At 32.9% G+C, this 14,564-nt stretch overlaps 2 protein-coding genes across 4 annotated transcripts in view; one reads left to right on the top strand and one right to left on the bottom strand.

Annotated features, from left to right (window-relative positions):
* Positions 1-3,855: 3,855 nt before the first annotated feature.
* The window catches only part of LOC127735822 (galactocerebrosidase-like), a 45,131-nt gene continuing 34,422 nt past the window's right edge, over positions 3,856-14,564 (bottom strand). For all 3 annotated transcript variants that reach the window (XM_052246203.1, XM_052246204.1, XM_052246202.1), the window contains exons 17-18: positions 6,983-7,059; positions 3,856-5,434 (exon numbers count right to left, since the gene is read on the bottom strand). In XM_052246203.1, coding sequence (XP_052102163.1) covers positions 5,219-5,434; positions 6,983-7,059 — 293 coding nt within the window. In that variant the 3' untranslated portion in view covers positions 3,856-5,218. The remainder of the gene's footprint in view (positions 5,435-6,982; positions 7,060-14,564) is intronic.
* On the top strand, positions 8,710-10,986 carry LOC127735827 (uncharacterized). The gene has a single exon (XM_052246212.1). It carries the CDS (start codon positions 8,771-8,773, stop codon positions 10,448-10,450), a length of 1,680 nt encoding a protein of 559 aa, XP_052102172.1. The 5' UTR covers positions 8,710-8,770; the 3' UTR covers positions 10,451-10,986.

Genomic DNA, 14,564 nt, shown 5'->3' with positions numbered 1-14,564 from the left:
ACAAAATTGGCACGGCATGATCGATGTCATAAATGTTTTCAGTCCTTACTGACATTCTGTATGAATGTAACCTAATATGAATTGATACATGGACAAAACAGACAAGGTACATGTGAAGTGGACATAATAACATGGTCCTAATGCACTGGTCATACTGACACGATGCTTGCACATCGACAATATTGTCATGATGCGACCGATTCGGTAAGCAGAATAAAAATAAATTAATCAATGGTTTTTTTTTGTGTATTTCTTGTCTATTGAGAAAAAAAGATTTTTCTGTATACGGATATGGATAGTAAACTGCACATTGCTAAAAACAAAGAAATATTAATGCCAACATTAAATGCATTAACAATATAATAGACTGGAAAACAGGAAATATAAAAAAAACACAAAAAAAACATTGATTTTTTTTCTGCTATCCGAGTCCCTGTGCATGATGTATGCATACTGACCATAGCTGAATGCACATTATTGAACATATTGACATGCTGCATGAAACTGACCATTCCTGGGTGTCGAACGATACACTATGACCATACCGACACGCTGCTTATACACTTACCATATCGACATGTTCATGCACACTGAACATATTGACATGCTACATGAACAATAAACCTACAGAAATGCTGCATGCACACTGACTAGCAGCACTCATAATGATTGTACTGACATGCTGCATGCACACTGGTCATATTGACATGCTTCATGAACAATAACCCTACAGAAATGATGTATGCACTCTTACTAGCAGCATTAATTATGATCGTACCAGCATGTTGCATGTACATTGATCATACTGAATTGCTGCATTTATAATGATCATACCGACATGCTATAATTATTGTACCGACATGCTGCATGTACACAAACCATACTGCATGATGTTGCACATAGACCCTACTGATATGCTACATGTACACGGGTCATACTGAATGATGTAGCAAATATACCCTACTGATATGCTGCATGTACACGGGCCATATTGAATGATGTAGCAAATAGACCCTACGATATGCTGTATGTACACAGGCCATACTGAATGATGTAGCAAATAGACCCTACTGATATGCTGCATGTATACGGACTATACTGAATGATGTAGGAAAAAGACGCTACTGACATGCTGCATGTACACGGGCCATACTGCATGATGTGGCACATAAATCCTACTGACATGCTGCATGTACATAGGCCATACTGAATGATGTAGCAAATAGACCCTACTGACATGCTGCATGTACACGGTCCATACTGCATGATGTACCACATAGATCCTACTGACATGCTGCATGTACATCGGCCATACTGCATGATGTAGCCCATAGACCCTACTGACATGCTGCATGCACACGGGCCATACTGCATGATGTAGCCCATAGACCCTAACGACATGCTGCATGATGTAGCACATAGACCTTACTAGTATGCTGCCTGTACACGGGACATACTGCATGATATAGCACATAGACCGTAACGACATGCTGCATGCATACTCACCCTATTGACATGCTGCATGCATATTTACCCTACTGACATGTTGCATGTATACTGATGGTACTGACATGCCAATTGAACACAGACTCTACTGGCATATGCTGCATACTTATTGACCATACCAACATACTGCATGCAAAATGACCATAATGAAATGATGCATGCACTATGAACATAATGACCTGCTGCATGCACACAGACCATACTGACAAGCTGTGTACTGTTCATGGTGACATTATTTATGCATATAGGCCATACCAACATCCTACTTGTTCATAGCACACACCATCATATGGCATGCAAAACTTTCAATACCAACAACAAGCTGTCAGTAACTGTGATTATTCTTAGATCGTTAATTTATGTCTTTAGTAATTTTTTTGTGTGGTTTGTCCCAATATGACAAGTCAAGCCTTTTTTCAGGTGTAATACCACCATTGATTTTCCCCTATTAGTCTTTGTTAAATTTGCACTTTTCAAAAAATTGTGCAGAATTTATCTTTGTTTCAATTAAAGAAATACTTGGCATGAGTAAAGTTTTATCCTGTCCAGTACTATAGAAAAAATTTCACATAACATTTCATTGCATATAAGAAAATAACCATCACTGGAAGTTAACCAATCAAATTTTCCCCCTTTTTTAACCTGTGTACAAGCTTTAGTAACCATGTAACCTCAAGTTTCCAAAATATTCTATAGAAACCCCAAATAAAAAAATAATGGTGCTTTGAAATACCCAAGATATATGTTTATGACCCAGAAATGTTTTACTGCAATGAAATGTAGGATCAATTACCTACAACTGTCAAATTCAAGGGAATATTTTTTTTCGACCTATTTTCGTATGCAACCGGATGTGACGTACTATGATTTGGTGGTATTACACCTTCAACTTATTTTTAGAGTTTGTTCTTATGTTGTACTGTTACACCACTGTCCCAGTCTAGGAGAGGGTTGGGCGCTTACAACAAACATGTTTGGCCCTGGTGATTTCTGTATGGTATGTGCCTGTCCCATATCAGGAGCCTATAATTCAGTGGTTGTTGTTTGTCGTTGTATATCAATTTAAAAAAATCAATAAATCAGGAAATTAGTTATCTCGTTTGAAATGTTTTACATTTGTCATGTCAATGCCTTTTATAGCTTGCTATGCAGTATGGGTTTTGCTCAATGTTGAAGGACGCACAGTGACATACAGTTGCTAACTTCTACGCCATTTAGTCTCTGGTTGAAAGTTGGCACATTGACAATCATACCACATCTTCTTTTTTTCATAATATTGTATGTGCATAGTTCATTTTGACATATCAAATATGTATTTACCACATAGACATATCATATGTGCAGTTCATTTTGACATATCAAATGTGTATTTGCCACATAGGCATATCATATGTGGCGTGTGCAGTTCATTTTGACATATCATATGTGCAGTTCATTTTGACATATTAAATGAATTGGCCAGTTAACAAGCATAATGTATGTGTATGGGTCATACTGACACACCATTATGAGCATTTGACACATATGTGCAGTGACCATTTTGACATCATATTGTATTTGTATTGGTCATACTGACACATCACATGTGCATTGTTCATTTTGACACATTGAATGTGTATAGTCATTGTCATTAATCTTTTTGGCATATTAAATGTATGTGAATTGGCCATGTTGACACATATTGTAAGTGTATTGGTTATGCTGTCTTATTGTATATGTGTTGATAATGTTGTATGAGCATTAGGCATATTGTCATTTTGTATGTGTATGTCACAGGCACTTGTCTCTGAAATTTTTTTTCATATATACTTTTATATATCACTATTGAGGTATATAGGAAAAATATTTCAGAGACAAGTGCCTGTGCCATATTGATTTATCTGCAGGAAAATATCTACCAATGTTGACTTCATTTTCTGCATGAGAAGAAGTTCCAAGTGTATTCTACAAATAGATGACAAAGACAACTGGCAAAATCAATATAAAATATTACTTCCAGAAGGCCATGGGGTGTCTAACTGTTAATGTCCAACTGTTGCATAAAAATGGAAGTTATATTCAGTAGACCATTTTCAAAAAAGTGTTACCAGTGAATATTTATAGGTTTAGGTACTTAGAAAAGGCATTTCTAGATGCTCAATTTTGGACAATATATTTATTGTTGAATAGTTGCCATGTCAAACCCATCTAAATCTAACATTGCCAGTGGGTATATAGGATCATCATATTAGTAATAAAAGTCCATATTTCCCAAACATTATAGTAAATAAAGATTATTCAGTTATTTTTTGTTTCACGAACATCAACCCTATATCTTTTAACTTTTATATATAGTCAATAAAAAAAAAGGATTTTTCAATTATTTTATATAAAACATCATTCACTTGTATGCAATTATTATTAAGCAATGTTTCATCCATACTTAAAATGCATTACAAATGGTAGGTTAAACATACAAACTTTATCCTTCTAAAATGGCAAAACATGTCCACCATTCACACAAAATCAACTATGGCCTATGCATATTTCATTCATAACTTTTTTTTCTTCAAAATCATGTAAAACAAATTCCTGCATATAAAAGCAGAAAAATTATAAATTACATTTAAATTTTAGTTTTTGAATCTATTTAAAAGAAAGCTTATCTAAGGCACTACTTTAATATAATAGTATGCCTACACCAGGTAGACTGAAAATTCCCACTGATTATAAAATATATATTACAATCATCAACTTACAAACAAACAAAAAAATATTTTCAACACAGTAAACATTCAACCTGAACATCAATTAATCAACTCTTACATAATAGAGTATAAAAAAGTATAAAATATCTAATATTAATTTTTTATCACATCCTAAATGAGCATTATGGAATGTAAACAAAAAATGTATAGAAAATAAATGCATTTACACAAAATACATTGCATCTGTTTTTATGGACCAATTGATATCTTGTGAAGAAACATTTATGGAATAGTCTTCTATGTTTACAATATTTTATGAAACAAATTTCAAATGAAAACAGTCAGTAAATCAACCATTTTGTTCACTTATTCTCCTTTATATACATGGTACCTGTTTTTTGAATCTCATTAAACTACATATAAAAAACATCTCAGTAAAATTTCTAGAGCAGTCTTAAGATCTTTCAAAAAGAATTTGAGGATACTTTTTCATGCTAAACTGTTTTTGTAACTGACTAATGAGCAATATCTATTTAAATACAAAATTAGAAAAAAAACTAGAGCTTGAACTCTGACCCTGTTCTACCAATATGTATGGAAAATTCAGATCAAAATCTAATCTACAATGACATTTATTCATATACAAAAGATTCTGTAAAAGTTTCATTCAAACCCAATTAAGGAGGGGTAATACCTACTCCTTTTTGCAGATAAGTTCATGCTTTGCAATGGGAAACTCCAAACATAATTTGGATAAAAAAAGATAACAGACTTAAAATCCAGAAGGTGTCGAATGTACAAAGCAACAACAGGAAAACTTTACAAATAAATGAACATAATTTTTACTTAATATGAATGCACCAATAGTAAATACTGTATAAAAGGTCCCTATTCAAATAAAATGCACCAACTCTCCGACTAAAAAATCACACTATATTTCCCAAAGAGTTGTCTCCCATTACAGCAGGTATTTTTTTGTCAAACCCTGCATCAATAAAACAATCTTACATTAATTAGCTGTATTTTTATGGTTTATGCCTTGGTACAAAATACAATGTTTCATCAATATGTTCTTCATATGAAATAACTGTAGATTTATTTGTATCAAAGATATGTAAGTTATCAAAGTCAGCTATACCATAGGATGATGTTCCTATACCTATAAAACCACTTAAAGGAGCTTTGTCTATTGTGTGTTCAAATGTTAACTGTCCATTTACACTTCCTCTTAATTGATATCCCTGAAATAAAGAAAGAAAGACAAGTAGAACATATATTTATTACAAGGCTCCTATACATTTAAACATTGAAACTGGAAAAACAACGACCAATACTATTATAGGAAAAGATACTCCATGTTCTGTAAACCAACTAATTTTCATGAGAGTCACTTGTTATGTCGCTATGTCATAAACATGTGGAAATTGACATATTGAACTACTATGACTATTTTACACATAGTTCTTGGACAAAATAGATATAAGATGAGGCCTTACACAAAAAGACATTTTACACACATCCTTCAAAAACATCTTGTAGCAAACTATATTTTTAGATTAAGCCTTTGCTTATATCTAGTTATTAATGACAAGTTCTTAAAATGAGGCTTTTTTAGCAGTTTTTGTTGTTTTGCACTAAATGAAAGAAGCCCTAAAGCAAATATGTGATACACTATTCAAAAATATAAATACCGATGTCTGGCAGACTATGAACATATCAGAAGGATGTTATTTGGGAGATTTAAAGGAATATTATCATTATGTCATATGCAATTATACAAGAAAATGTCTATATTCCTAAAGAATTTAATGAACTTTTATAAAACAATTCTGTGATATGTGAATTCTATTGTAAGTATCATATGTGGTTTTGTTTTATTTTTATTGTCTTATTTGTCTATGTTATATTGTTCATATATCTGTCTTCTCATATCACCATGTAATAACATGTTTATAATATCTATTTGTCCCCTTGTACACACATGTGTCTGAGGTTAATAAAACATTCCAATTTTGAATCTTAAATAATACTTTGATTTTCAAGTTTAAGGGGCCAAAAAATGTGGCGTTACCATTCTTTCTCCTTTATCTATTTTATTTGGTGTAACATTAACAAACAGTCTTATATCCAAATATAATTTCAATCACAGACGTCCATTTAAATTGTTCAATTGATACTGATGTTAATTTGAATTGTAATGCAACACTGATTGCAATGTTATCTTAAACTGGATGATGTCTAGAATTTCAGGGTATCAATTTAATGACTGAATTTCTGAAATTGTAAGCATAAATGCAGATGTCATGTAAATGATTTTAAAATATTTAGTACAACCATTTAACAGTATTTCCTTTCAGCTGTATTAAATTGACAAATCAGTATTTTATTTGAAGATTTGAGGGAAGCAATTTGTGATTTGATGGTCCCAAAATTCAGTTTATGGTGAAGTTTTTAAATGCCTTTCAGTACTGCTAGTGACTGTTAAGGATACAAATTTAAATTTCATCTATGAAAAATCTAATTGTAAAATACATCCATTAACCAAATTTCCTTTCTTTAAAAAAATACTGTGAATTTATTTATTTTCTTGGGTTCCAAATTTTGTGGATTGAGGAAAGATTGTATTTTTGTGGAAACTTGATTTTTTGGTTTTTCAAAATTTTGTATACAAGCCTTTACAAAATTTGTGGTTCACTTATACACATGCAAATTGGTACCCAACAAATAATTAGGAATCAACAGCAGATAAAACAATTGATAATATGAAAATGCCAAGCATATAACATTACCTCCACAATAAGTTCAAGGTTATTCCATCCATCTTGTATGTTTGATATTGATCCTTTAGCAACTAACTGAGTTCTTGCTGCAATAAAAAAAAAATCAATATATTACTGCCTTTATTCCTTTATTCATTTGTAAAGATAAATTTTACAATTTCCTGTTTATGTTAAAACAAGCATTCTGAGAGTATTGCATGGCAATACATAGTCCCCTACCAGTTAAAAATTAATTGTACTGGAACAAAATGCTAACTTGATCTATAACTTGTCATGGTGTAAACTATATTACAAATATCAAGTCAATATCTTCAAGCATGACGAAAAAAAGAGCGGAAAACTGATAATTTAAGTGAATTTTCTAAGTCCAAAGACCATAACTCTGCAAAAAATCATCAAACCGAAACAAAATTCAAACTTGGTCTGTAACTTGTCATGATAAAACTATATACCAATTATCAAATCAATATCTTCAAGAATGACGAAAAAAAGTGCGGAAAACTGATTATTTGAGTGAATTTTCTAAGTCCAAGGACCATAACTCTGCACAAAATTATCAGACCGGAACAAAATTCGAACTTGATCTGTAACTTGTCATGATAAAACAATATACCAAATATCAAATCAATATCTTCAAGCATGAAGAAAAAAAGTGTGGAAAACTGATTTGCCGGACTGACAGAAGGACAGACAGACAGACAGACGGACGGAGTGCAAACCTAAAGTCCCCTTCGACTTCCTCGGTAGGGGACCAAAAGAATTTGTATTACTTTGATGCAGAAAAGTGCAGGGTGTAAAATAAGTGAACAGGTTTATTCAATATGTAAATACGCATATTATCATAAATTTAAAATTTCACTGGATTGTTTTAAGACAGTAATTTTTACACAATATTTAAGTTGAGTTGCTAGTTAATAATAGGAGAATATGTAATATTAAGTGTACTTGATTTAAGAAATTAGTCATGCGTGTTATGAAGTAGCAAATTATCTCCCTTATTTCAAAGAAAAGTAACATAGGAATATGTGTAAAGAAACCTCTCATTGACATGAGAAGTGACTTACAGTAGAACAGGAAGTAGCAAACTTATTTCTCATATTTCAAAGAATTGTATTAGTAACTATTTTTTTTTGGAATTAGTGTCTGAGAAGCTATTATCAGACACTCATTGAAGAGACTTTTTTAATAGAAATTAATTTGCACTCACATTTTCTTATTAACAAATAAAAATTCAAACGTGGAAAGACCTTCAATTGTTTTCTTTCTTGTTTGTTAGTGTTAAAATGTTGTAATTTCTCATCTTTCCTAAGTTACTCATTCAAGGGGATACCTGACGGATATTTCTGTAACAGTATATTTCAACTTGACTTATGTTTCTCAGTTATGTATGATCCTTATTATCTTTATGTGAACCTTTAAGCGTGTACACCTATTTTTTTTTTAAATATTCTATTTTTATCCTTCCCATCATCGATACATGTATAAATTAAACTGCTATGATATATCATTTTAAATGCGTTTGTGTATATATTGTATTCAACATTATTTGCTCTTTATCAACTATCCAAACTCATAAAAACTACTTTATAGTTATATGCACTTCACTAATAATCAAAAAGTGTCTTCAAAATATAACTAAACTTTTTTGGTGCATTTAAATTAAGTCATCTTTCGAATTCTATATTCATTTATAAACAGTGTTTACACACAAACAATTCTTTAAATGTTGAATACAGTTAACAAGAAAGGTAACCTGATAACAAACAAGGAAGTAGAATATCTGTGTCGTACTTAAAAATGGTGTTTTCACAATCAGTCAGAAAAGGACAAATTCCTGTTAGTTGTGGATTATGTGAAACTGATAGACCCATCAAATGGAAGTGTTTAGACTGTGATCTTTTATTGTGTGATCATTGTAAGGAGAAGGTACATTTAAGAGTGAAAACTGCAAAGGATCACAGAATAATCGATATAAAAGAAATCGGACTCTATAAAGAAGAACTAGATTTTGCAAACATTCCCTGTAAAGACCATGCTGGACAATATACCTGTCTTTATTGTAAGACATGTGACACTCTTGTTTGTCCAACCTGTGTTTCAAAAATTCACAAGAAACATGATCTAACAGAAATTCAGGAAGGATATGAGATGAAAATAGACAAGTTGAAAAAAGGACAAAGTAAAATTCAAAGGGATAGGAAACAAATAGTTTCAAGAAAAGAACAGCTTAACCAACTTTTATCTTTGGAAAATTCTAAATACAACCAGGTTAATCAAGATGTTCTTAAGCATGAAATATCTGTGAAAGCAGCAGTTGAAATGTACTTTAAAAAACTCAGAGAAGAATTAGATCAGAATAAAAGCACTGTCTCTAGTACAATCAAATCTGATTTAAATGCTGTCTCAGACTTACTAAAAGAAGCTGACAATAAAAACAATGAAGTTGAGGATTTCATTCAAATAACTGATGCTTCCAAGTTCTTTACAGATATTAACAATTTAGAAAAATCTATAGACATCCAAATGCCCCAACTACAGTCAAATTATGTATCTATACCAAACTTTGTTCAAGGGGACATCACTCAGTCTAACATTGGGGTTTTGGAATTTGATGAAAATCCATCTCATGAACACTATATTAATTTGAAAATAAATAAACAATATCAAACTGAACTTGAGGTTGTATCATATGTATGCACATCTATATACCAGTCTTTCTGGATAAGTTCTGGTAAATATGGGTTAGTTCAAAAAGTGAAACCTGATGGCACCAAACTGAAGATACTATCCAGTTATAAAACCAGTGTTTATGGTATGACTGTTACTCAATCAAATAATCTACTATTGTGTTGTGAGGGATCAAGACTCCAAGAAATTAGCAGTATTACAGGTAAACTTACAGACTCGGTATATAATGTGTCACCATTAGTACCTTCAGCAGTCTATATCACCAGTGACAATAAAGTTCTAGTAGGAGGTGTTAAACCAGGAAGAAGTGTTGTAATACTAATGAATCAGAATGGAGACCATGAGAGAGTGTATGAACATAATCAACATAAACAACCTGTATTTACCTATCTCTGGAGAATAACTAGCACCAGTAATGGGAATATTCATGCGGTGGATAGAGTAAGTGAGGACAGACTTAAAGTAGTAGTGTTAGAACAGGGTGGTGATATAATCAATATCTATACAGGAGATACAGAGATCAACAAGGACAGACCGTTCTTTCCAGGAGACATAGTGACAACACCTAGAGACAATGTTATTGTAGCTGATATTTATACTCATACACTTCATTTCCTGAACAATGCTGGCCTGCTGATGACATATTATAAAACAAGTGACATAAACATAATGTTACCGATGTCTCTTGCATTCTCTCCAACAGGACAACTTTATATAGGATGTATTACACCAGAAGGTAGTACAACCAAGGAGGCAAAGATATATGAAGTGACCATATCAGGATGTTGAAGTATAAAAATATGCAACAGTAAAATTCTTAGAATGAGTACTCCATTCCTAAATTAATAGTTGCCTTATGCAGATCTGTGTCATTGATACATGGATTGTACTATAGTTAAAAGTAGATTTTATTCCATGTCATCAAATATGATTTATTTTTAATTGTATTATGTACCAGTTGAAATGAATAAATTTCATGATTCCATGGTTTTGAGAAATTTTGAATTCCTCATTTGTAATATATTATAGATAGTTCAGTTTAATCAAAGTCGAAATGTTTGAACCTAATTACATGTGTATGATTTTGTTTCTACTGAAATATCAATCATTCTGTGAAAACTATGTTCTTTTTTATCATTCCTTTTTATGTAATTTGTTTTTACATAAATGTGTCTTTGCATGATTTTTATAACCTGTTCTACTAGCTGTTTAATTTGATCACATCATTAACAAACAAAAAATCTAAAAAAATTTTTTCAAATTATGAAAATTTATAATTCTTTATAAGGTTTATAGTTATTGAATAAAAGTATCATTTCAAGTTATTCCAATCACTGTTATTTTTTAGGACATTTTATTATATAATAAAACAACCCCGTTCAAATATCCCCCACAAATGCACATATTTTATGTATCCAAGGGCTATAACTAAAAAAAATATGTTTTGGTTCTTTTAAACCTTTTCATAAATATCCTACAAGAAATGTAGACAACTGGAAGACCTAATATGGTCTTCAACAAGAGACAGCTGTGTTTAAAATAAATTAATCCGGCTTCACAAAATGCATCTGACTTAGTAATTTAATTGTGACATGACATAAGTGCACCATGTTTTATTTCAATTAGATAATGGCTTTGTTTACAAAGGAAAGCAGAGCATCAAATTGAAATGTAATAAAACATAGTATACACATAACTTTGGATAAATCTATCAGCAGCAGAACCATTGGCAAATGACTGCCATAGTCCTGACTTAGTATAGGCACTTATTAAGGAGTTAATCTATCAGCAGCAGAACCATTGACAAATGACTGCCAAAGTCCTGACTAACCAAAGGTACTTATTTAAGTGTAAAACTATAAGCATCAAATCCATTGACAAATGACTGCCAAAGTCCTGATTCAGTAAAGGTACTTATTAAAGGGTAAAACTATATGCAGCAACCATTGGAAAATGACTGCCGTAATCCTGACTTAGTATAGGCACTTATTAAATTTGTAGTAAATCTATCAGCAGCAGAACCATTGATAAATGACTGCCATAGTCCTGACTTAGTAAAGGCACTTATTAAGGGAAAATCTATCAGAAGCAGAACAATTGGCAAATGACTGCCATAGTCCTGACTTAGTATAGGCACTTATTCAGGAGTTAATCTATCAGCAGCAGAACCATTGACAAATAACTGCCAAAGTCCTGACCAACCAAAAGTACTTATTTAGGTGTAAAACTATAAGCATCAGAACCATTGACAAATGACTGCCAAAGTCCTGATTTAGTAAAGGTACTTATTAAAGGGTAAAACTATATGCAGCAAAGATTGGAAAATGACTGCTGTAATCCTGACTTAGTATAGGCACTTATTAAACTTGTAGTAAATCTATCAGCAGCAGAACCATTGATAAATGACTGCCATAGTCCTGACTAAGTAAAGGCACTTATTAAGGAGTAAATCTATCAGAAGCAGAACCATTGACAAATGACTCCTATAGTCCTAACTTTGTATAGGCACTTAATAAGGAGTAGATCTATTAGCAACAGAACCATAGGCAAATGACTGTCATAGTCCTGAGTTAGTATAGGCACTTATTGAGGAGTAAATCTGTCAGCAGCAGATCATTGACAAAGAACTGCCATAGTCCTGACTTAGTATAAGCACTTATCAAGGAACAAATCCATCAGCAGCAGAACCATTGACAAATGACTGCCATAGTCCTGACTTACTTAAGGTACTTATTAAGGTTTAAAACTATCAGCAGCAGAACCATTGACAAATAACTGTCATAATCCTGATTTAGTATTGACACTTATTTAGGAGTAAATCTCTCAGCTTCAGAACTATTGGCAAATGACTGCAATAGTCCTGAGTTAGTTAAGGCACTTATTTAGGAGTAAATCCGACAGCAACAGAACCATTCACAAGTGACTGTCGCAGTCCTGACTTAGTATAGGCACTTATTAAGGAGTAAATCTGTCAGCAGCAGATCATTGACAGAGGACTGCCATAGTCCTGACTTAGTATAAGCACTTATTAAGGAACTAATCCATTAGCAGCAGAACCATTGACAAATGACTGCCATAGTCCTGACTCACTTAAGTTACTTATTAAGGTTTAAAACTATCAGCAGCAGGACCATTGACAAATAACTGTAATAAACATGATTTAGTATTGGCACTTATTAAGGAGTAAATCTATCAGCTTCAGAACTATTGCCAAATAACTGCCATAGTCCTGACTTACTAAAGGCACTTATCAAGGTGTAGATCTATCAGCATCAGAACCATAGTCCTGACTTACTAAAGTCACTTATTAAGGAGTTAATCCATCTGCATCAGAATAATTGGCAAATAACTGCCAAAGTCCTGACTTACTAAAGGCACTAATAAGTAGTTAATCTATCAGCATCAGAACCATTGGCAAATAACTGCCATAGTCCTGACTTACTAAAGGCACTTATTAAGGAGTAAACCTATCAGCAGCAGAACTATTGACAAATGACTACATAGTCCAGACTTACTAAATGCACTTATTAACGAGTCAATCTATCAGTAGCAGAACTATTGGCAAATGACTGCCATAATCCTGACTTAGTATTGGTACATATTAAGGAGTAAATCTCACAGCAGCAGAACCATTGGCAAATGACTGCTACAGTCCTGATTTAGTATAGGCACTTAATAAAGAGTAAATGCATCAGCAGCAGAATCATTGGCAAAAGATTGCCATAGTCCTGACTTAGTATAAGCCCTTATTAGGGGTAAACCTATCAGCAGCAGAACCATTGGCAAATGACTGCCATAGTCCTGACTTTCTAAAGGCACTTATTAAGGAGTAAATATATAAGTAACAAAACCGTTTAGCAATGACTGCCATAGTCCTTATCTTAGTAAAGGCACTAATCAAGAGGCAAATCCATCACCAGCAGACATTGACCAATGACTGTCATAGTCCAGACTTAATAAAGGCACTTTATCATAGTCCTAACTTACTAAAGGCACTTATTAAGGAATCAATCTATCAGTAGCAGAATCATTGGCAAATGACTGCCCTAGTCCAGACTTTGTAAAGGCACTTATTCAGGTGTAAATCTATCAGAGGCAAAATCAAGGCAAATGTTTGCCATAGTCCTGACTTAGCATAGGCATTTATTGAGGAGTCAATCTATCAGCAGCAGAACCATTGGCAAAAAACTGCCATAGTCCTGACTTACTCAAGGCACTTATTCAGGAGTAAATCTATCAGCAGCAGAACCATTGGCAAATAACTGCCATAGTCCTGACTTACTTAAGGCACTTATTAAGGAATAAATATATAAGCAACAGAAGCATTTGGCAATGACTGCCATAGTCCTTATCTTAGTAAAGGCACTCATCAAAAAGCAAATCCATCAGCAGCAGAACTATTGGCAAATGATTGCCATAGTCCTGACTTAGTATAAGCACTTATTACGAGTAAACCTATCGACATCAGAACCATTGGCAAATAACTGCCATAGTCCTGACTTACTAAAGGCACTTTAAAAGGAGAAAATCTATCAGCATCAGAACCATTGGCAAATAACTGCCATAGTCCTGACTTACTAAGGGCACTTATTAAGGAGTTAATCCATCAGCATCAGAACCATTGGTAAATAACTGTCATAGTCCTGTCTTACTAAAGGCACTTATTAAAGAGTAAACCTATCAGCAGCAGAACCATTGACAAATGACTGCATAGTCCTGACTTACTAAAGGCTCTTATGAAGGAGTCAATCTATCAGTATCAGAACCATTGGCAAATGACTGCCATAGTCCTGACTTAGTATGGGCACATTAAGGAGTAAATCTAGCAGCAACAGAACCATTGACAAATGACTGCTCTAGTCCTGATTTAGTATAGGCACTTATTAAGGAATAAATATATAAG

Source organism: Mytilus californianus, unplaced genomic scaffold (assembly GCF_021869535.1).
Source record: "Mytilus californianus isolate M0D057914Y unplaced genomic scaffold, xbMytCali1.0.p SCAF_3, whole genome shotgun sequence".
Taxonomy (NCBI): Eukaryota; Metazoa; Mollusca; class Bivalvia; order Mytilida; family Mytilidae; genus Mytilus; species Mytilus californianus.
The sequence above is the reverse complement of the archived record's forward strand: the minus strand, read 5'-3'. Positions and strand labels throughout refer to the sequence as shown.

Excerpts from the sequence above, each read along its gene's own strand:
- LOC127735827 (XM_052246212.1), top strand. The coding sequence starts at position 8,771 with ATGGTGTTTTCACAATCAGTCAGAAAAGGACAAATTCCTGTTAGTTGT.